This window comes from Doryrhamphus excisus, linkage group LG1 (assembly GCF_037039965.1).
Source record: "Doryrhamphus excisus strain RoL-2023G ecotype Guam linkage group LG1, RoL_Dexc_Guam_v1.1, whole genome shotgun sequence".
NCBI lineage: Eukaryota > Metazoa > Chordata > Actinopteri > Syngnathiformes > Syngnathidae > Doryrhamphus > Doryrhamphus excisus.
This window is the reverse complement of record NC_136357.1, coordinates 11,272,588-11,294,402: the sequence shown is the minus strand read 5'-3', so window position 1 is coordinate 11,294,402 and position 21,815 is coordinate 11,272,588. Positions and strand designations below refer to the sequence as shown.

Below are 21,815 nucleotides of genomic sequence, written 5' to 3'. Positions count from 1 at the left end.
ATATGTATCTGTATCAATATGTACAGTGTGGTGACTTTATTTTATTTGTTTTATACTATAATAAGAGCTTCATCCTAGAACATATTGATTCATTCCATATTATTTCCTATATGGAAAATAGCAATAAACCATTCATACATTCATTCATTCATTTTCTATCCCAGCTGTCTTCAGGCGAGAGGCAGGGTGCACCCTGGACTGGTCGCCAGCCAATCACAGGGCACATATAGACAAACAACCATTCACACTCACATTCATACCTATGGACAATTTGGAGTCGCCAATTAACCTAGCATGTTTTTGGAATGTGGGAGGAAACCGGAGTACCCGGAGAAAACCCACGCATGCATGGGGAGAACATGCAAACTCCACACAGAGATGGCAGAGGGTGAAATTGAACCCTGGTCTCCTAGCTGTGAGGTCTGCGTGCTAACCACTTGACCGCCGTGCCACCCGCAATAAACCATATCACTACTATTTTTTGCCCAAGGCTATATCACACTGTGGGTACTATTATAGTATTTGCCATTGTACTGTTGCTATAATATTATAGAAAACTGTGTATTTTATAGTGGGAATGCGCTACAATGATGACTTAACGACAGAATAATAGATTATTTGTCATCCTCATTTCCATCATGTGTAGGCTTACATGCCCACTGCTTTCATTTACAAATCACCTCCCCTTTTTTTAATAAAACACACGCACGTTCATTTCCATGTCAACACTGCTTCAGTTTGTGTGTGTGTGTGTGTGTGTGCGTGTGTGTGTGTGTGCCCTGTGGATGTGAGGCGTGTGCACAGAGGTTCTCATCAGTCGCACATTTATTTTGGTCTTCTCTGACGTCAAGAGCGCGCACGTTTTCATTCAACAGGCTAAGAAAGTAGTTATTTATAACCCGCAGCGTCTCCAGGTTGTGCTCCTTGAGTGCGCACAGCACAGAAATCCAATCCTCCCCGCGTCTTGAGGACAAAAGCCAGGTGCGCTCATGTGCGTCCCGGTAAGAGGTTTGGCGTTACCTGCCAGCACCAACACAAACAGGACGCGGAGATGGCGCACAAATAATCGGCCAAAATACGCCGTGAACTTTCTGTTTTGAGCCGTCCCTTAATTGCCGGTTTCTCCATCGTGTGCAAGACCGCTTTGAGCATGGGAAGACAGTCCTCTGACCAGGTAAGACCATTTTACACATATGTATTTTACCATTTTAATTCAATGAATAGCAAATTTCCTTTTCCCATATAGCACTTATTTGTTAGTTAATAAATCTCCAGGCTTAAATCATAATGTAGGTATCACATATTTATGACTGGGCTCCTATTTGTGACCAAGTTATCCCTATTTACAACCATCTCATGCTGGTATCTCCTTAGCTGTATTATGTACCCTTTTCTAACTGCCATATTAATAGGATTTTATATTGTCTTTGTTCACTTTTATGTTAGTGATTGTTCCCACGGGTGCCCCAATTAAAAGACATAACTGTAGAGTACACTTGCAATTAATAAAGATTAATGTAACGAAGCCTTAAATTGCAATGGTGTAACACACTGCCACCTGCTGGTGATGTCCCGGCATTTTTAGAAAAGTAAGCTGAAATACTTGTAATGCTCTTCCTCAAAGGGCTGCAAGCTGTAAAGTCCAAACATAGAAGAGAAGCTGTGATTGTGTGGAGCGATGGCGGATATCCTGGAGCTGCGCACAGACGGGAATTCTCTCCTAAAAGCGGTATGGCTGCGTCGTCTGAGGCTCACCAGACTCCTCCTGGAGGGCGGTGCTTACATCAATGAGAGTAACGAACGCGGGGAGACACCTCTCATGGTGGCCTGCATGTCCACACACAGTGACCAGCAGAGTGTCAGCAAGTCCAAGCTGGTCAAGTATCTGCTGGACAACCAGGCCGACCCTAATATACAAGACAAGGGAGGCAAGACTGCCTTGATGCACGCCTGTATTCATGAGGCGGGACATGAGGTGGTGGACCACCTACTGAGCAATGGTGCTGATCCTAGTTTGGAGGACCGGAGTGGCGCTTCTGCGCTTGTTTATGCCATCAACGCGGATGAAAAGCAGACACTAAAGCTTCTCCTGGATGCTTGCAAAGCAAAAGGCAAAGAGGTGATCATCATTACCACAGACAAGTCGGCGTCTGGCACCAAAACCACCAAACAATACCTGAATGTCCCTCCATCTCCGGAGCTGGTAGACAGGTCGTCTCCGGTGTATTGCACCTCGCCTTCTGATATCGATGTGGCTGCATCTCCCACACTCAAGCAGGAGCAACAAAACACAGTTTTCAGCTTCCAGACCAAGTTGAAAACCTCCTGCTCAGCCAACAAACTAGCCAACGGACCCACATCTCCGACGCGGCGGCCCGCCAGCCACAAGCGAGCACGTTTACCTCAGCTGAAGCGCCTGCAGTCGGAGCCATGGGGGCTCATTGCGCCCTCGGTGCTGGCTGAACGAGCGAACAACAGCCACGAAGAGACTAAGAAGGCCAGCTCGGATGAGGACGTGGTGGCAGGTGTGAACGGCTTGACACTAAACAAGAGGGCCGCTTTGTCTCGACAGAACAGCGTGGATGGCAAAGATGGTGTTTTCCCATCAGTGATGGGCGAGCAAGCCAGCAAGCTGACCACCTCGCTGTCAGTTCCCCCGACCTATGAGAGATCTCTGAGTCAGCATCAGCCTCTTGCACGACGGAGCACCGTGCCCACCGAACAGGAGGGCGGCAACAGCGGGCACGCCAGTCTCAGAGACACTGTGCACAGGAGACGACTTGGGAATGACCACTACGACTCTGACTCCCAGCTCTATTCCGACTCCATCATGCTGGACTCCCCCAAGGTCCCGATAGAGCGACGAAAACTGAACACCTCCCCTTTGGCAATGCTGACCAGCTCCAGAGAGTCACTCGATAGCAACGCAAGCACGTCATCTCCGAGCACCACACGGCGGCGTGCTCCAGGCCTCCTGGAGAGGCGAGGCTCGGGCACCTTGCTTCTTGATCACATCTCCCACACCCGGCCAGGCCACCTGCCCCCTCTAAACGTCAACCCAAACCCTCCCATCCCCGACATTGGTGTCAGTAGCAAGCCTTCGTCGCCTCTGGCCAGCGGGTTTCGATCCATAGCACCGGCAGCACCAAACACACCAAAGAGAGGCGGACTAAAGTGCAAGAAGAAACTTGTGAGAAGACATTCTATGCAAGTGGAGCAAATGAAGCAGCTTTCTGACTTTGAGGAGCTGGCTCACTAGTGACTGGTGGTGTTTATGCAGCATATTTTATGTTAACTGACTAACATTGTCAACAGTTACGTACATGTTGATTCCATTTCAAACTGAGCAATATGGATAGATGTCCTCTTGTGTCACTTCCTACCTTGTGGATTCTTTTTTTTTTTGATGCCATGTCTGCTTTAAATGTATTACACTTTTGAATGTAAACGCCAAATTGTGGTAATAGAAGGATCTCTCCTACATGCTACCTCCCTCACATTCCGCAAACATTTTTATTACATTGTATCTTCTTAAAGGAATCAAACTTGGATATACTTTAGAGAAGTCAGTGTACAGTTTGTATAGCAGTAGAGATGTACTATCCGCTGAAAATCATTCAACACGCAGCCTTCTAAATAGCTGGTAATAAAAGTGTGTCTTGCCTACAGTCAAGCATCTTGGTGGTAGCATCATTGTCTGGGGCTGCATGAGTGCTACCAGCACTGGGGAGCTACACTTCATTGAAGGAGACAGGAATTTCAACATATAAACATGAGAGCATGAGCCCCTCCTTTGGAAAAAAACTTTGCCAACATGGTAATAAACCCAAACATACTTCCAAGATGACGAGTGCCATGATGAGGAAGCTGAAGGAGTGGCTGAAGTATGTCTACTCCACAACTCAACCCAACTGAGCACCTGTGAAGCATCTCCAAGTGGAAGGAAGGAAGGTGTCTTACACCCACCAGCGATGTCATCATGAACAAGTGGAAGATGATTCCAGCCACAACCCGTGCAGCTGTGGTGAATTCCAAGAAGATTAATGCAGTCCGAGATAACAATGGCGCTCACACTAAATATCAACTCTACACAATTTGGACGTATTCACTGTAAGGTGTGCTCACCTGTATTACAAGCTATTTAGTCAATTATGGCTGTGTGTTGATTCATTTTCAATGGATAACAAATCTATAATGCAATGCGAGCTGCACATTAAATACTGGAAAGTACCCTACAAGTCAAAAGTTTGAACACACTTTCCCATTAATAGAATCAGGAAGTGTATCCAAACTTATAGTATATATCAAAGTTTAATATCTACAGTATTGAGTATTGTCCTTGGTAGGCGATAGTAAATGGTTGCTGTTATGTGATGGGTGGACTCCCTTTTGTGAGATGCTGTAGGGACCACACCGGGTCCATTTGTAGCCAACAGGACACTTGGGTGTACTTTGTGCATTATGTAATTAGCACTAACGACAGGCTTGCTTTGGATGAGCTGATATGTAGCGTTGATGTTGGAGGTTTGACTGTTTGTAGCAAAACTGTGCAGAGTGCCTTCAAGATTAATGACATAAAAAAGAGTGAAGGGATACATTTGATTTATTTAAAAAAAATGTATTAACAATATGGATGTGACCAAAATGTGTTTCATTTCAATATTGGTGGTCAGTGAATGAATAATATGCCTTAAAAACAGATGATGATGATGATATGAAGAAAGATCAAATGGGGGACATTGTAACTGTCATTGTAACAATGTAATATTTAGTGATAAAAATGTCATTTCATGCTTATGGCAATCAAAAAGTGAAGATCATACAGCTTCCATGTTACTTCCCTGTGAAGTTTCTGTTTAAAGTAAAAAAAAAAACCTGACAGATAATCCATAGTATTTTTGCAAGTAGTTTGTTGTACATTCTAAATAAATGTCTTATCTCCTGTGAATGCCTGATTTATTTATTTATCCATCAACAATGGGTCTAACAAACACTGCATTCATGAAGATAATTAATGGTCAGATAATATTTTGCTTAAGTTTATTTGTAATACAATTAAGCTGTTTTTCTCACTTTTGAGGTCACAAAATTATATGCAAACAATATTCAAATTAGCCGATTGAGTCATCGAGCGACAGCCAATGGTTACTTTTCTTACTGAGGAGTTGGAGTGCTGACTGCGGAATTACACAGAAACGTGGCGGAGGACTCAAGCTGTGGCACATTTGTTGTCGACAGTACAAAGGTCAGTCGCTTGTTCCCAAAAGGAATTCTGTGTCAGTTGGACACACTTTGGCTTTGAAGGGGGTTACACAACATCGACCAAAAAGAAGTGCAATATTGTATTGCTTGCAATAAATTTCTCCCATGTCATTTTCCTATTATCCTATTTTAGGAAAATCAAATTGAATTTCTTTTAACAAATGATTTTCATTCTAGTTTTCATTCTGTGTTTTCACTTCCATTGTTCCAATAAATAACCCCAAGTTGTTCATCTGTGCATATTCATTTCACTTGTTTGAAAATTATACAAATACTTCAAGAATAACTAGTTGATGGCGGGATAATCGTTCAATTAATCGTGATTTTGATTTTTGCCAAAATCGCCCAGCCCCGGGAGATAGAAGTGTGGATTTGTATGTAATATAGTGACATCTAGTGGTGATATTGTGTGTTGCACCGGTTCAAACCAAGCATGACTTCTGCTGTTGCAGTGCTTCGCCCTCTTTACAGGAAGGACCCTGTCTGTACATTTATAGGACAGAAAAGTGGTAAAAGCATAATATGTCCCCAGGTAGGGTTGAAAATAGACCGCATATTAAGATATTTTATTCATTCTATTATTATTTTGTTATTTTTAATTAAAGTAAAACCGAACATCTGGAGTTTGAGTACCCCTAAAACTTCTACGTATACTACCCAGCTACTAAAGCAGTCATTGTTGGCTTATAGTGCATTCCCTGATAGGAAAATATTGTATTCATAAGTATCACATTTCATGGAATGTTACAGACATAACTTAAAACCCCAAAAGGTGCATGCAGATGAGCTGTCTGAATGAACAAATGACTTTTACAACAGAATTTTAAGATTCCAGTATAGGGAGAACTATCCATGGAACAAGGATTAATGAAAGCAATGAAAGTAAAGGTGCTTTTACCTTGTAGTGTTGACCTATGAGGTGATGTTCGAGACAGACTTTCAGTTAAGTGTCTGAGGTCAGTGTCAAGACTGCTTACTACTCAGAGGTTAGAGGTCATATCAGAGAATTATGCAATTAATGTCTGACCGCACAGTCTTGCCCTGCAATGCATTTCTAGGAATATAAAGTTACCTTTGATGTACTGTATGACTGACTCCATACACAAGCTAATCATTGAGCAGAATATATTGTTGTTTGTCACAATGACCTCATTACAAGGCCCTATTCTTAAATGACAAGTCTGAGGTGACCTGGCTGTTGGCACACCACTTCTGTCATGTGACAGTTCTGCACTGCACAGTGCACACTCACTCCCACTATGGTAAGCAAACTTCCCCTGCTAAAATTAGAGAGCTCTTTGCCAAGACATTTCGGCATTGGAAGGTTGGAACAGTGTTTTGACCTTGATTAAACTTAAAGCGGTATTTAAAAAAAAAGATCCAGTGCAACCTTGGCTTGTGCAGCCTGGGTAGCTTCTTTTCTGGTTGAAAATGTTGAAAATTCATTTATTCATTCATTTTCCATCACTTATCCTCACAAGGGTCACAATCAGCCAATCACAGGGCATATATAGACAAACAACCATTCACACTCACATTCATACCTATTAACCTAGCATGTTTTTGGAATGTGGGAGGAAATCGGAGTACCTGGAGAAAACACATGCACAGGGAGAACATGCAAACTCCACACAGAGATGCCAGAGGGGGGAATCGAACCCAGGTCTACGTTGAAAATATACGCCACAATTTTGCCTCAACTTGTGTGCATTCAACAGGTAGCGTACATACAGTAATGCCGTGTGTCTTGTTGTGTTCGTAATACACAGCATGAGTCCAGCTGTACAGTGACCTAATGATTAGCATGTCAGCCACACAGTGTGGGTCAGTTACTCATTCTGGATTCCAGATACCCTGCAGGTGCATGTTGCTCTCATAAATGAATGAATGAATGCTTATGATCTGAAGAGCAACATTCTTTTTGCAAACAGATTAATGTATAATGAAAGTTAACAGTATTACTATCTATGATTATTTTATAGTTTTTCATGTTACAAAAATATTCTTGGGTCATTAACTGCTCTGATGTGAGATGTGAAATATTTCTACCATATTAAGGTTGGTTGTCTAAATACATTTTGTGGTTCTGTATAATGTATGATAACCGTTACATTTGGAGGGAACATGCTTTCATTGTTTCATTACAATCAAATTAGTCGCAAGGTGACCGAGCGGTTAGTATGTTGGCCACACAGTCAGGAGATCAGGGTTTGTATTTCCGCTTGGACTGTGTGTAATTTGGATGGGACTCCACAATTCGCCTCACATAATGAAGTGATGACAACAGCTATCCGGGGCACAGAATTCCTGGTGATATACCTGCCTGCAGCCACGGTGGTTACATTTTTATGGCGTTATATTTTGAGGATCTTGTATTGTATTTAGCGTTAAATTGTTCAAGTTTGTTGATATATACAGGTATATGTGTATACACACACACACACACACACACACATATATATATATATATATATATATATATATATATATATATGCCCGTTGCACAAACCTGTTTAAGGGATTAAACCGGGGTACCTTGGTTAACCTGGCTCAGTTTATCCATGATTGGTTGCACAAAGTAGGATATTGGAAAATGAAATATGTTCTGCAATAAATTACCATGAATATTTATGGAGAAAAATCCAATATCAATTTAATCTCATCCTTTATCCCAGTCACCACAAATGGAAACCATGAATTAATCCACATGCCCACTCCAAATTGTTATCACTATGTCAACTATTTGTCATCAGTCATTTAAATAAATGTAAATAAATGATTGTGAAATCATTCAATCATTTATTAGATAATTTTCCACATAGCCTGCTATCCAATTTAAATACAAATACACATGAACAGATAAAGATACAGACTGATGGAGTTAATTTGACACAATTTCACCTATACATTTTATTCATAATCACAGTGCGACTACATGTTCGGAGATGTTAATTGTCTTGGTTAACGTGGACGTGTATGTCATTACCCAGAAGGCTTAGCGCTCAAAGGGAAACCGGACGTTTATACGCCTTTAAAGCTGAAGTTGGGGTTGAATTGTAATGTGCCAATAAAGCAAATAGTTCATAGATATTACTGTCCAGCGTTGTTCCTGATTTGTAAAACAAGCAACAACGATATCTAAAGCCCATTTTCGTGCCACGGGCTCCACGTACCGGCTCCATAACCATATTTGCAGTATTGCCCACCACTAATAAAGATTTGAATATACCGCTGTACCTAATGTGCCCCATTGCTAGTCCTACTCTTCTAGTTTGTGACTGACGTAGTACTCGGCGCGTTCCGCCGGAGTGGGCAAGGGGGCGGGGCTACAGGGACTATATTGCAGTGTGCCTCAGTGCGCCTTGCCTCCTCTCTCTCTCTCTCACTCTTCTGTCCTCGCTTGAGTTTCGTCGAGTGTCAGCTGCTAAAGTGATCCGGGCCCGGGGAGAAATGGCTGGATATTTGAAAGTCCTCACCACTCTGTCGAGGTCTGCCGCAGCTGCAGCCTTCCCTAGAAACTCAGCGGTGCTCGCCCCGGCTGCTGCTCAGTGCCAGCAACAAAGAAACTGTGAGTGGCGTGTAGAAGCCGGGTAAAGAATGCTAAGCTAACGTGGAGTCAATGAGTGACCTCATGTAGCAGCGGTAACGCCGGTGTCGTCTGCCGAGTATGTTAATCCGTTCAAGGTAGCCGCTAGCTTACCATGGCGCGCATTTTATATGTATCTGGTATTTTATTTGTGTTATTTATTAAATTACTGCCATTGTGTTGGTATATTCGACGTGCAGTTGGTACCGATAGAAGAGGGCCAAGGAAACAAGCCGATGAGAGCCATCTTTTGTCTCAACCATGAAAGTTCAAGCGACATTAAAATGCAATATCATTGGTTTCATAATGCCGGCTAGTATAGTACAATCGATTGCTTCAATTTTCGCTGAAACTAGTATCTAAAAAAAAACAAAGACCTTTTCAGTGCCACCGAGAAAAGGCATTGGAATTTAAAAAAAAAAAGAAATGCCTACCAGGAAAAAGTGACGCCTAGTTAATTGATAGTCATTTTATTGCGACTAATGGGGAAAGTTTCTTCTCAAGGTCAGACTGCATACGGTTCTGGCTCTGCTGTGGACCGAAATGGCTGCCTGTGTCCTACATCGTGTTTGCTATTTGGAGGTTGTATTCACTTGAGGCTCCAACTCGGCTGCTTTTAGCTTCAATAGCAACAAATTTGGTAGTTTTTGTATTCTATTGATATAACACGGTTACATGTTGTATCATCATCGTCAAATGCAGTGCAAGGGAACCAAAAAATGCTGCAAGCTAACGTTTAACTCCTTGAGCACCCCTCTTGTTGCAGATGTACTTCCCGTTGGAAAGTTGGAGAGGGGATGTCAGCTGAAGGACACTTTGCTGACATGCCATTTGTGCTTGTGCAGCAGTGAATATTGTGAAAGTAGTGTAAATACAGGGAGGGTGATGTTTTTTTTAATGACTGAGTGTGGTGTGAATGGTTGTTTGTCTATATGTGCCCTGTGATTGGCTGGTGACCAGTCCAGGGTGTACTGTGCCTCTCGCCCGAAGACAGCTGGGATAGGCTCCAGCATGCCCGCGACCCTCGTGAGGACAAGTGGTAGAAAGTGAGAGTGTGATTGAATGAATGTAAGAAGTACAAACACTACCCTGCATGCAGTATTTCTGTGCCGCAGTAGCCATTATACAGTAACATTATATTGTATTTTTGCACCACTTAAAAAAATGGTGTGCATCTTTTTGTGTTTTTTAGTAATAATCATTTTAGATAATGCAAGTTCAGCTAATGTTTACATCCTTTGTTTTGCATATATATTGCTGCAGGCAGGGTCACCTATACTGTATGTCTAAAAGTTAACCAGAAAGGACAAGCAAAGGTGACTGAAGTCATTTGCTTTGACTCTTTCTAACTCGGGTCTCAGATCAACCAAGTTTGCAGTGAACGATGTTTTAATGTTTGCATAACCAAGTGATAAAGACTGCTGTTTTTTAAAAACAATAAATCAGCCTTTCCTCCTATTTTAAACCTGAAAAAGATGGCGAGCATGCCTGCATGACTTTGTTGCAGTCGCCCTTCAGAGCCCGCTGTGTTGATACATCCACAGTTACGTAACATATTCGACTCCCCCCGCCCCCACCTACACACACTCTCTGCAGTGATGGTTCCATGTGTCATGGATTTAGGTTATCTGAGACCAGTCCTGTTGATCCAAGAGGGGTATTATGTCTTACCCAGAATGCACTGCATCACACATGCAAGTAGTGATGGAAATTAAGATGTGCAAACTAGAACTTAGATGTGTAATTATCATGTATTTTGGAGGGAAATGAGAAAATTCACAATGTTTTTATAACTGATTTAGAGTGTATGAAAGGAAAGGAAAACCGGTCTCTGGCCACATGGTAATTTATTAACAAATGTATGGCACAACACAACAACAGAACCAATGTTGTCAAACAGTAAGGAACAACTCGCACAGCCAGCATTAATACCCTTGCGTTCGTTGTAAACTGTGACATGTACCACATGCATGAGTTTCACACCAACAGTTGAGTAGAGCAATCTGCAATTATATTTCCCTACAGTTGAAATAAATATTATCCCTAGATTTAGTTTGTCTAATGTTCCTGCAGTTAAAAACATAATCTTAAAAAAACAAGTCATTCAGAGGGTTTCCTTGTTGTTATTTGGCTCTACAACTACTCATAACATCAACACTTAACTCTCGCTCTCTGATGAAGTTATTTTTGGTACTGCTATCCATGGAGGTTTGTATATCACATTAGCAGCATGGGAACACAGCAGCAGCTATTTGGACAGGTGTTACCATGGCTTCAGGAGGGTCAGATGTCTCTCTGAACCAGCAGTGCAATCTTAGTTCACTTGATCCAGTGTAGCGTTGCCTCCCCTTGTATTATTTGTAATTGCCCAAGTTGAACTTTCGCACACTAAGAAGGAATGTCAGTCTGTATGGTTTGCAATGCTCAGTGTTGTGTAGGTGCTAAAATACATTGAATAGACAAAGACTATGCCATCAGTGAAATACTTAACATTTAAAAGAGAACACAAGTGCAGGAAGGCAACGGCATAACACTTTCCTCTAACAAGATTACCTTTGGTAAGAAGGTTATCTTTTCACTTGCGTCCAGGAGATTTAGTAGTCTGTCTGCTGGCAGGATTATGGATGAACTACCTCGTTCATCATTCACTACCTTGTAAAAGCCTGGTAACTTGGCTTAGGACTTTTGGACAACTTTTAAAAAAATTTTAATCATGCCGTCTTGACAAGTTGTCATAAGTGTAGGGAAAGGTAATGTGAGGCAACATGGCCTCTTGATGGTTGAAAATTTAGTAGGCAAAGTAATGTTGTGTAAATACCACCACAAGCACAACATTTGCTAACGGTCATGTTTGATCACGTTTGTTGGCTTAATGTCAGTCATAGGATCTTTTTTTTTGGTGGTTATTATTCTGTGTAAACAGCACCAACGCACAATAGGGTATGTAGTTGAGCACTTACTTTTCCACCTTTTTGAGGTATCATCTGCCAGGACGCCGTCTGTGTTTTTGAAAGTGGCTCAACCGGTATATGGTCGTTTCTTGCCTAGGCTTTTATCCACATCGTTGTTAGTGTGGATGAATGCTTGACGTGGAATTCGACTTCGGTCCCAGGACAGTTATCAACTTACCTGATCAAGTCTGGTTTTTTGCTCTGTGCTCAGTGTGTGGTCACATAAAAAGGAGCGTTGGACGTCTTATTATTCTGAAGCGATCCCAGACAGTGTATTTTACTCAGGATGAGAAAGTTATTATTATGAAGCATGAGGAGTTGTCAAAAAGTGACTGACTGACATTGAAATTAATTCTAATCCATTTAATTAATAATATTTCATTCTAATTAATCCATTCTGTAGGCTCTCAATAAATCGTGATGTCATTTCCAAAATAGTTAAACTGTGAAACAGTGGCACTTTCATAGCTGATTTTAAGATTAAGACTACAAGTTTAGTCCAAGTTACCATGGTGATACATCTGCTACCTTTGCGGAACAGGCATGTCTGGCTTTACACTCAACACAGCTCACTAACCCACTAAACTCGCTTTGCAGAATACCGCCATTGTCATTTAGATACTGGCATTTATATTGGCATGACTAATGATCTAGATAATTACATGTGTGTTAAAGTACACACAGTTTCAGCAATGTCTTTTACCACTTGGTTCTGTGTGAAAGGCAGAATCTATCTTCTGTTACTAATGGGGCTATTTTGCCTCTTCTCTGAGAAAGTGGCTATCGTTTCCTGTGTGGATGATAAGCGTTCAATAGTGGTTGAACAGTTTAATTTGCTGCCTTTGTGTGATTGACAGATGCCGACAAACGCATCAAAGTGGCTCAGCCTGTGGTGGAGATGGACGGAGACGAGATGACCAGGATCATCTGGGAGTTTATCAAGGAGAAGGTGAGACAAGAGCACCTGGAGATTTAAGCCACAAAGGATGGCAGTGTGCGTCAGGCCCAGTGTCTTACTGTGCTATTTTTAAACCTGACACGTGGATGTTTGCAATAGGCAGACATTCTTTATGTAAAATGTGTGAGGCGGAGTTTCGGTGATGATTCATTCAGACTTGGAGACAGCAAATGGTGCATGAGTGCTACATGAGCATTTCTTCTGGTACCACAAGCATAAATAACTACCATTAAGTATATATTTAAAATATATAATTCCATCACAGCTCTATGTCCAGCTTGAAGAGTTTCTAATACACTAACTTTTTTTCCCCCTTTCTGTGGTTCTGAAGCTGATCCTGTCCAATGTTGATGTTGAGCTGAAGTATTTTGACCTCGGCCTGCCTTACCGTGACCAGACGGATGACCAGGTGACCATAGACTCTGCCCTGGCTACAAAGAAGTACAATGTGGCGGTTAAGTGTGCAACCATCACCCCCGACGAAGCCAGAGTGGAAGGTTTGTATTAGTCAGTTCAAAGTACACATCACTATATTGTGAAATTTTTTTATTGACTGCTTGTTCAAAGCACTGAATGAGGCACAAAGTTGTGTAATAGACACCAATAAATTGTTGCTTAGCATTAAATATTTTCTAATGTATACACTTGTCTTTGCATTTGTACTTGGGAGAGTACATGTGCTAATAAGAGACCGATATGGCTTGCTTCTTAGCTGCCATCAGCTTTAAAAGGAGTTTGTGCTTGATTCAACATGGAATTTTTTACTGTTCAGGCCTCAAGCTTCAACATTAGTGTTTACACTGAATTGATTCATTGTAAAAGTATCTTCTCTGCACACACACGACCTGACAAATTATGTCGAATATTTTTTCTTTCTTTCACTCAAATCCTCAGGCAACAAGTCAGATATGGCATTTGCAAAGCTAGTTAGTTTGTGGGACTTTAAAGAAAAAGTGTGATACACAGTTGTGGAAAAAAATTATTAAACCACCCTTGTTTTTTCACTTTATTTGTTCACTTTCATGCCTGATACAACTAAATGTACATTTGTTTGGACAGATATGATAAAAACATAAATGATCTAGCCAAAATCACTTATATTCTTATATTTCCAAAAAGACTACACTTATGAGCTATTTTTTGTTGTCATTAGTTGTACCAGGCATTAAAATTAACAAAAACTGAACAAAGTGATCTAATAATTTGTTCCATGACTGTAACCAACTGACTTTGAAGATTCCTGTTAAATGACAATATGAAAACCTTTTGTATATATGATAATCTACATTGTACGAGTCGCCTATTGTAGTTTTAACTCTCTCATCATTGTTAATGTGCAGAGTTTAGCTTAAAGAAGATGTGGAAGAGCCCCAACGGCACCATCAGGAACATCCTGGGTGGCACAGTCTTCCGTGAGCCAATCATCTGCCAGAACATTCCCAGGCTTGTTCCCGGCTGGACGCAGCCCATCACCATTGGCAGACACGCTTTTGGTGACCAGGTAACTCATCACATAACGCATCACATTTCTGAGTTGCCTGACAGGCATTGTTTACATGATTGTGTATTTCCCCAACAGTACAGAGCAACAGACTTCGTTGTGGACCAGCCTGGCAAATTCAAGATGATCTTTTCGCCTGCTGATGGTAGCGCAGCCAAGGAATGGGAGGTTTATGACTTCCCTGCAGGTGGCTGTGGGATGGGCATGTACAACACAGATGAGGTAAGATGATGGAGTTCTCATTCATTGTGTGTTCATGCAGAAAAGCGTCAAATATATTTTTACAGCCACCTGAGCCACACCTATTTAATAAATGGTTTTAGGGCAGAGCTTCTGAATTAATGGGGCGGGCCTTGATGTTGAGGTGTAGTGGTCTGTTGGGGTCCATGTGACCATCCTGGAAAGCTCAGGGAAGGTGAGGGACAACCCTCTCAAATTGTTGAAGCTGGTCTGCTTTTCTATTCCCCTCCCTGAACTTGGTTTTGCGTTCAAAGATCCATTCAGCATAAGGGGAGGAAGCAGAAATGTCAAATATTTGAAAAGTGGCTCTGTCTATCCTGTGATCAAATTCCGGCATCAGCATACCACCACTGAATGGTGTGCATTGCACCCTGGGAAATGGCAGAGCTTTGTCTGAGGGACCTTAGCTTTCCATAAAAGTAGTTTTGTGGAGAATAGGAACGTTCCGATCAGGATATTATGCTGCCGATACCGATCACCATAATCCATGAGTGAAATCACTCATAACCAATACCGATCACATGCATGTAATGTAAATATACTACTGGCTATATTAGGGGTCACCAAGGTGCCGGAGCTTTAAGACCCTGGATTTGACAAGGTTGATGCATTTCATGACATCAGTTATGTTAACACCCAGTTGTGTGCCACCCAACGTTGCACTCGGGTACATCTTTTTACTGCCACACGGCTGACATCACTTCTGCTCCTTGCTACTCGTTAGCACGCTAGCAAACATGCAAACACTGTTTTGATCACATGGATTCTATCCAGTTGTTGCAGGATAGACATGCTGTGGCAGAGTCTGGAATCGACTGCTTGGAAGCTCGAAATCCTCGAAATCCAAATATCAGAGATTTGAAATGCAGGCGGATATAGTCACATAATTATTTCAGGCTGATATCGGCTCAATATCCAATGTTGTTATCTGATATCCCTAGTTTCAATCGTGACACTCAATTTTGCAAATTTTTCAACAAATAATAATGAATATCATGCCCAGGGCAACGATGCGTACGACTCAGCAAAAGGGTTAATGTGAGGAAAATGCATGGGCCGCACTTACTCCAAACTCTGGCTATGAAATGTTGAGGCCCTGGTGGCCACGACTTTGAGACCCATGGTGTAAAGCGTATGTGCTCAGGGAGCACCACACTGATTCGCCTGTTTTCTTTGCCTTTATCAGTGACGCTATGTTTGGTTTGACAACATCAGAGGTCAGACTAGATACCGTTCCACATGTCAAGGGAAAGGTTCTAACCTCTGCAACTGAAAACTACTACTGCACTCAAGAACTGCTTGCTCCCCCCCCCCCCATGTCCCTCTCTCATCAGTCTATCACAGGCTTTGCACACAGTTGCTTCCAGTACGCCATTAACAAGAAGTGGCCGCTATACATGAGCACAAAGAATACCATTCTTAAAGCATATGACGGCAGGTTTAAAGACATCTTCCAGGACATCTTTGAAAAGTGAGTTTGAGTGGAACACTACACAAAAACTACATATATGAAATGTATGCAATTTATACTCTATTCCGGGACAGAGTCAGTCTCTGATTTTAATATTTGGAAACATTTCTTCTAGTGAGCAATACATGAAATCTGATCGGACCAACTGTCACCACTGTAAAGTAATATTTTAACTTGTCATAAAAGTGAAAAAAGAACCACCAGCTAATCCTTTCATACTTGCTGAACTGAGGTATCTATATTTGGAATGAACAGTTGGGTCCTTTTGACTGTATAGGCCCGTTTTACAGAAAATATGTTAAAGATGCTCTTGTTTTTTCACCAAAGGAACTACAAGCCTGAGTTTGACAAATTGAAGATCTGGTATGAGCACAGGCTTATCGATGACATGGTCGCTCAAGTACTGAAGTCTTCTGGGGCCTTTGTGTGGGCCTGCAAGAATTACGATGGAGATGTTCAGTCTGACATCCTTGCTCAAGGTAAAATTCATTGAACTATTTTTCTGACACACTGCTCTCCGACGACAGGATCTCATTTTGGCTTCCTGTATTTATTTATTTTTAGGCTTTGGTTCTCTCGGACTCATGACATCAGTTCTGGTGTGCCCTGATGGCAAGACTATCGAGGCTGAGGCTGCCCACGGCACTGTGACCAGGCACTATCGCGAGCACCAGAAGGTTAGTAAATCTCCATCCATCTATTCTTTCACTTATTTCAAGCATTCTTAATAAGTGAAATCATCAGGAATATCACAGTTACACAGTTCAATATATCTGAAAAGTAGTAAACAGCTTTATTTAATCCTACCCAATCTCCACGTCTCTTACTGATCATTTATTCACACCACATCTTTTACATGTTGACACTTATAATATTTTGTGTGCTTAAATTTGTTATTTAAATCTTGACTTTGCTCTTGTTCAAAAACATACACATGTGAGTTTAAGAAAATGACACACTTCCTTGTAGATCTTGCAGTTGGTGCTCAAAGTGTTTAGAAGTTTCCACTGCTTCTGTAAATTGTGCTTTCTTGACGATGTCAGCGTTGGGTTTTGTCAGATTCTCATTAATGCAGATTGAATTACCTTTCAGGTTGATTACCTGCCTCAGTAAAGATCACTTGTTTATTTGTCTGCGAACTTTGACGATGTCAGGAAGACTGTTCCTGCCAGACAGAAAACATGTACCAATGTTAATATCCAAACCCATCCTTGACTGCAGAAAGTTGGCTTCTGTCATCAGGTGCCCTAGCATAAGGCCTGCTTACGTATAATGTGGAGCCATATTGTTCATACATGCGGACTGTTCCAAATAATCAATCTCAAACATCATCATTATAACCCAGTTTTTCCAAGCCAATTTGTTTCCAAGGGAAGCCTTATCATTCCACAATTTGTGGCGTTATCCTGCCATCTTGTGGTCAATTTGAGCTCAGCCACCCATTTTCCATGTTTTTGTCTGAACATTCGCAATGATCCATTTGTGTGTGTGTGTGAGTGAGTCAAGAACAATAATTAAGTCCTCTGTGTTGTTTTTAAGGGAAGGCCGACCAGCACCAACCCCATTGCCAGTATCTTTGCCTGGACCAGAGGCCTGGAGCATCGTGGCAAACTTGATGGCAACCCCGACCTCATCAAGTAATAATCAACCTTAAAATCACAATACTCTGGGATGAATTAGGATATTAATATTGATATATTCCTCAGGTTCTCTCAGACTCTGGAGCGTGTGTGTGTAGAGACTGTAGAGAGTGGTACCATGACCAAGGATCTTGCAGGCTGCATCCACGGACTGTCCAAGTAAGTTCCTTTCCTCTTAACTTTTATAGATCCCACACTGCTCAGTGAAATTAAATTATGAGATAATTTTGTCTGTGATGGTTTATATAAAAGGCTTTTTAACCCAGTGAGAGCTTTGTATTTTCTTTATACATCTCTTTATTGTATCGGTGTCTGTCTAAGCAATTATTTCTCCCTTCTAAAGTTGTCAAACTTAACCAGTGAGTAGATGTAATAGTGGAAAAACACTTTCAGGTTATAATTTATCTTTAGTATTGGTATCGGCAACACTGACCTTAACTGACATATCAAAGGCAACATGAGAGAGCATCATGTTGATGTTTCATCAGTGTCCTATGGTAGTTTGTGTCTGGGTTCTCTGCATGGTATCAATAGACTGGTATCCATCTGTTCTTAAAATATTGAACTAACTACAGAAAATGTGCATAAAGTGGTAAGATTGCAAGACGTAATTAAAGTTGATATTCTAAATGTCATATTTAGGGATGGGCATAAATATATGAATGTCATTATAAAATTGGACTTTAAGAATGTTGATTCTGTAGAATTGATTGGTAGAGCAGCCCCTATGCACCCAACAGAGGGACTGTTGATTGCCTTAAGTTGTTTGCTGTGTAAAGAGAAACATGAGGTCAGCTGTAGCTAAATCCATGCAGACCTCTGCTGTGCCATTACTCATGACATAACATAACATGAGCATTGGAAGAAGAGTTCATAACATTGATCAAATATAGAAAACATACGTAACAACATAAATGATTTTGTCATGGTTTGTATTCTCTTGTCTCTCCCACACAGAGTCAAGCTGAATGAGCACTATGTCAACACGACAGACTTCCTTGACGCAATCAAGACAAACCTAGATAAAGCCCTGGGCAAGTGAAGGACTTGAAGAAAAGACTATAGCGATAACATGGAGATGGCAATGTCACTTCGGTTTTTGTACCTCATTTTTAACTTAAAAGTCACTCAAGTCGCACGCATTTTCATCTGAAGGACAACAAAATACGTGTTATGTATAGAATTATGTAGTCTTCTATTAGGTTATTAAAGGTTTAAGATTTGTCCCACCACTCAATGCCTCCCTAACATCTTTGTCCAATGTCTTGCAATGTTTTATTTTTGTAATGTGAAGTACTGTATTCAATACTGTGTAATGCCTGAGGCAAGACTGCAGCTTATCTCCATCGTACTTGCCAATAAACCCTTTTGTTTGACCCACACTAGATCTTGGGAGGTCTTTGACAACCAAACCATTTATGTACAGTACATAACTGTATTGCATGTAATATTTTGAATACAAAACATAGTACAAAATACCAAGGACACAAATGATGGAAGTAAAGTACAACTTGCAGTCATAACTTGTCACATTATTTTCTCTATTGGCATTAATTTTAACTTTTGTAGGTTGTGAAAACTTCAAACGGGTCAAAACATGTTGAAAGGCAAATTATATGTAGTATTTTAGTCACTAGGTTACAGTAATGTTACATTGCCGTGCAACATTGCGTTGTTACTTTGGCACAACATTGAGTCAGCCATAGCATGTCCTACATTATGGTGAAAAAACTTCTCCCATTCCGTATTGGTGACTTTGTACTTCCCCACTCAAACCCTATATAGTTATAAAACAAACTGGAGGCTAACTAGGTAGCTTACGACAATGCGATGTTTAAAGCAGCGGCCGTCTCTTGTCTCCCTGCAGTGATTTCTTTTGATAGCCTGCGCATTACAGTTGAGCAGTGTGTTTTCAACAAAGAATATGAGTGCAAAGCGGACTATAGGGGTATTATTGCATGTCTACAGGCCTCTAATGGGGAAAATCTTATTTAGAAAGTCAAACTGGTTGTCTACGTATGCTCTAACTTGAAAAATATTCAATCCTACTTCGTGGAAAATGAATGTATTGTGTTTGAATCTGGAACCATCCATCTATTTTCTGTACCACTTATTCTCACTAGTGTCAGTTAACCGCAATAAACGAGGGACAACTTTTATCTTTTTGATGTCCAGTTATTTGCTGAGACACACCGGCACCAGGTGAAATCTGGTTCGTTGTGATGTTTTGCGACATAATTAAGGAAGAAGTTTGAGTTGCCAGGCATCTGCAAACCGCTGTGCACTCTGTTATTTTTTTTTTTCTCCAGGCATTCTTATTCTTAAATAATTTTTGCCACAATAGCCTTCTTAGATTTAATTACAAAAAAAATACAGAATGAACAAAGACAGGCCACGTTAACTTTTTCAAAAAAATTTTTTTATGAATGATCAACATTGCACTTGAGTTTTTTGAGAAGCTAAACGCTGCTGAGACTGAATATATTGCGCGCTTCCCAAATTATTTTCCACAAGGTCCATGGCCCTGTCACATGTTGGGAGGTTGTCGTTCATCACTTTGAGACTGGTGCATAACATGATGGATGGTGGGGGCCTCACACACACGAGGGCACTTAATATTTCTGTCTTGCCTTTTTTTCCCGGACGTTTCCTTGTTGAGATTCATTCATTAGGAAAAGCCAGGTTTCCAATGTTTTGTAAAAAGCAGAAGCCATGAGGAAAGGGAAGCTGCTTCACTTTCTCTGTGGGAATCTTTTGAAGAAACTACAAATGAGCGGGAGGAGAACATGAATGCAATTTCACAAGGTCTGCAATTGGACCTAAAGAAATCCACTTTCTCAGCGGCGCCGCCCATGAACTGCAAGAGGAGTTTAGATTCTTTGGTAAGCATGGCTATCCTGTTTTTAGTTTTCCCTCTTTCCAATAGCAAGTCAGTGAAACACTGACATTCAGGGATCAAAGAGGTCAACACATAGGTGTCATGTTAATGCACAAACCAAAAAAAAGTTGACACAGCGACCATCAGTGCAATGAGTCCTGATAACATTCTGTACAATAATATACAGTAAAATAGATTTGTAAGTCCATTGGCAATTAGGTCAATTTGCAGATATTTTGAATTTATCACAGTACAAACCAAAGTTAAGCTTTGGCAAGTGAAATGAGTAATAACCACTTTCAAACCTCTTCCATTAGTTTACATATACTAGCGAGAGATCAGGATTGTCTCAATGTGTATGTCAGTGCAGTATGACGCATGTATAATCAAATGTGCTTTATGACATGGCTCAGATGATGTTTGTGGTGACACCCAGTGGCGGTTCTAGAAATTGCCCAGGACTGCATTCCCCTGGGGAAAGAACAAAAATTCTTATTCACTAATGCTCAGCTTTTATCAAACCTTCAATCAGCACATATTTATGGCAGATAGGAGCCCTCAACAGGCGTGATATTCGCGCCGCTAACGTGAGCAAAAGGCCACCACGTGATGTGGATTAAACCAAAGTATAACGAGGGGGCGCTAAACTCAGCCTTCAGGTAAATTACAAGGTAGAGTAAATCACAGCTGTAATTACTCAAAAATAAAACATTTAATTCTTAATATTAATTATTTGGCAGACTAAATGTGATACGAAATACGAAAATGTGAAAAAGAAGGGACTTGTGAGTCGAGTTGGTTTAGTCTTGACGGCTAGTTGGGTGACGGTGGGAGATGATGACGAAAGTGCTGTTGTGTCAACAAAAGATGCTAAAAAAAAAGGAAAAGCCATCAGGTGTACAATTTGGAAAAAAGAGGAAAAACGGGCAAAAATATAAAGGTATGGAGCTATCGCATCACCACATTATGAAATGTATTCGATCAAATAAGCTAACGTTACTTAGTGGATATAGACAAACTGCTGTTCATTTGTTTTCATGACAGAGAGTTTTAATTGTGTAAATGTGGATTTAAGTCAAATGCAATTTAAGGGGAGGTTGCGCTTGCGAAATAAGTACATTTTATGTAGTTGGAAAAGGGGTTGTACTTGAAGGATTTGTACACTGCCTTTTTGTGGCAATGTATAACTCAATACAAAAATGTTTTTGTAAAGAAAAACTAGTCTTCATCTGAGCCAGAACCGCCACTAATGACACCTTACATATTTCCTTGATCTTGACGGGCACACTTGTAGTGCACTTAGAATTTGCCAATTTTACAACAAAGTT

General features: G+C 41.0%; 2 protein-coding genes across 2 annotated transcripts; both read left to right on the top strand.

Annotated features, from left to right (window-relative positions):
• Positions 1 to 880: 880 nt before the first annotated feature.
• Positions 881 to 4,903, top strand: ankrd34c (ankyrin repeat domain 34C). The gene is made up of 2 exons (XM_058075667.2): positions 881 to 1,174; positions 1,625 to 4,903. The coding sequence occupies exon 2, from the start codon at positions 1,679 to 1,681 to the stop codon at positions 3,257 to 3,259; it is 1,581 nt and encodes a 526-aa protein (XP_057931650.2). The 5' UTR covers positions 881 to 1,174; positions 1,625 to 1,678; the 3' UTR covers positions 3,260 to 4,903.
• Positions 4,904 to 8,621: 3,718 nt separating this feature from the next.
• idh2 (isocitrate dehydrogenase (NADP(+)) 2) lies at positions 8,622 to 18,991 on the top strand. The gene is made up of 11 exons (XM_058074623.2): positions 8,622 to 8,830; positions 12,657 to 12,748; positions 13,089 to 13,254; positions 14,098 to 14,258; positions 14,337 to 14,480; positions 15,833 to 15,969; positions 16,297 to 16,448; positions 16,534 to 16,646; positions 17,509 to 17,606; positions 17,676 to 17,768; positions 18,567 to 18,991. Exons 1-11 carry the CDS (start codon positions 8,713 to 8,715, stop codon positions 18,649 to 18,651), a joined length of 1,359 nt encoding a protein of 452 aa, XP_057930606.2. The 5' UTR covers positions 8,622 to 8,712; the 3' UTR covers positions 18,652 to 18,991.
• The last annotated feature ends 2,824 nt before the right edge of the window (positions 18,992 to 21,815 follow it).

Excerpts from the sequence above, each read along its gene's own strand:
- ankrd34c (XM_058075667.2), top strand. The coding sequence starts at position 1,679 with ATGGCGGATATCCTGGAGCTGCGCACAGACGGGAATTCTCTCCTAAAA.
- idh2 (XM_058074623.2), top strand. The coding sequence starts at position 8,713 with ATGGCTGGATATTTGAAAGTCCTCACCACTCTGTCGAGGTCTGCCGCA. Across the intron at positions 13,255-14,097 it reads CGACGAAGCCAGAGTGGAAG|AGTTTAGCTTAAAGAAGATG; the intron begins GTTTGTATTAGT and ends GTTAATGTGCAG. Across the intron at positions 17,769-18,566 it reads TGCATCCACGGACTGTCCAA|AGTCAAGCTGAATGAGCACT; the intron begins GTAAGTTCCTTT and ends TCTCCCACACAG.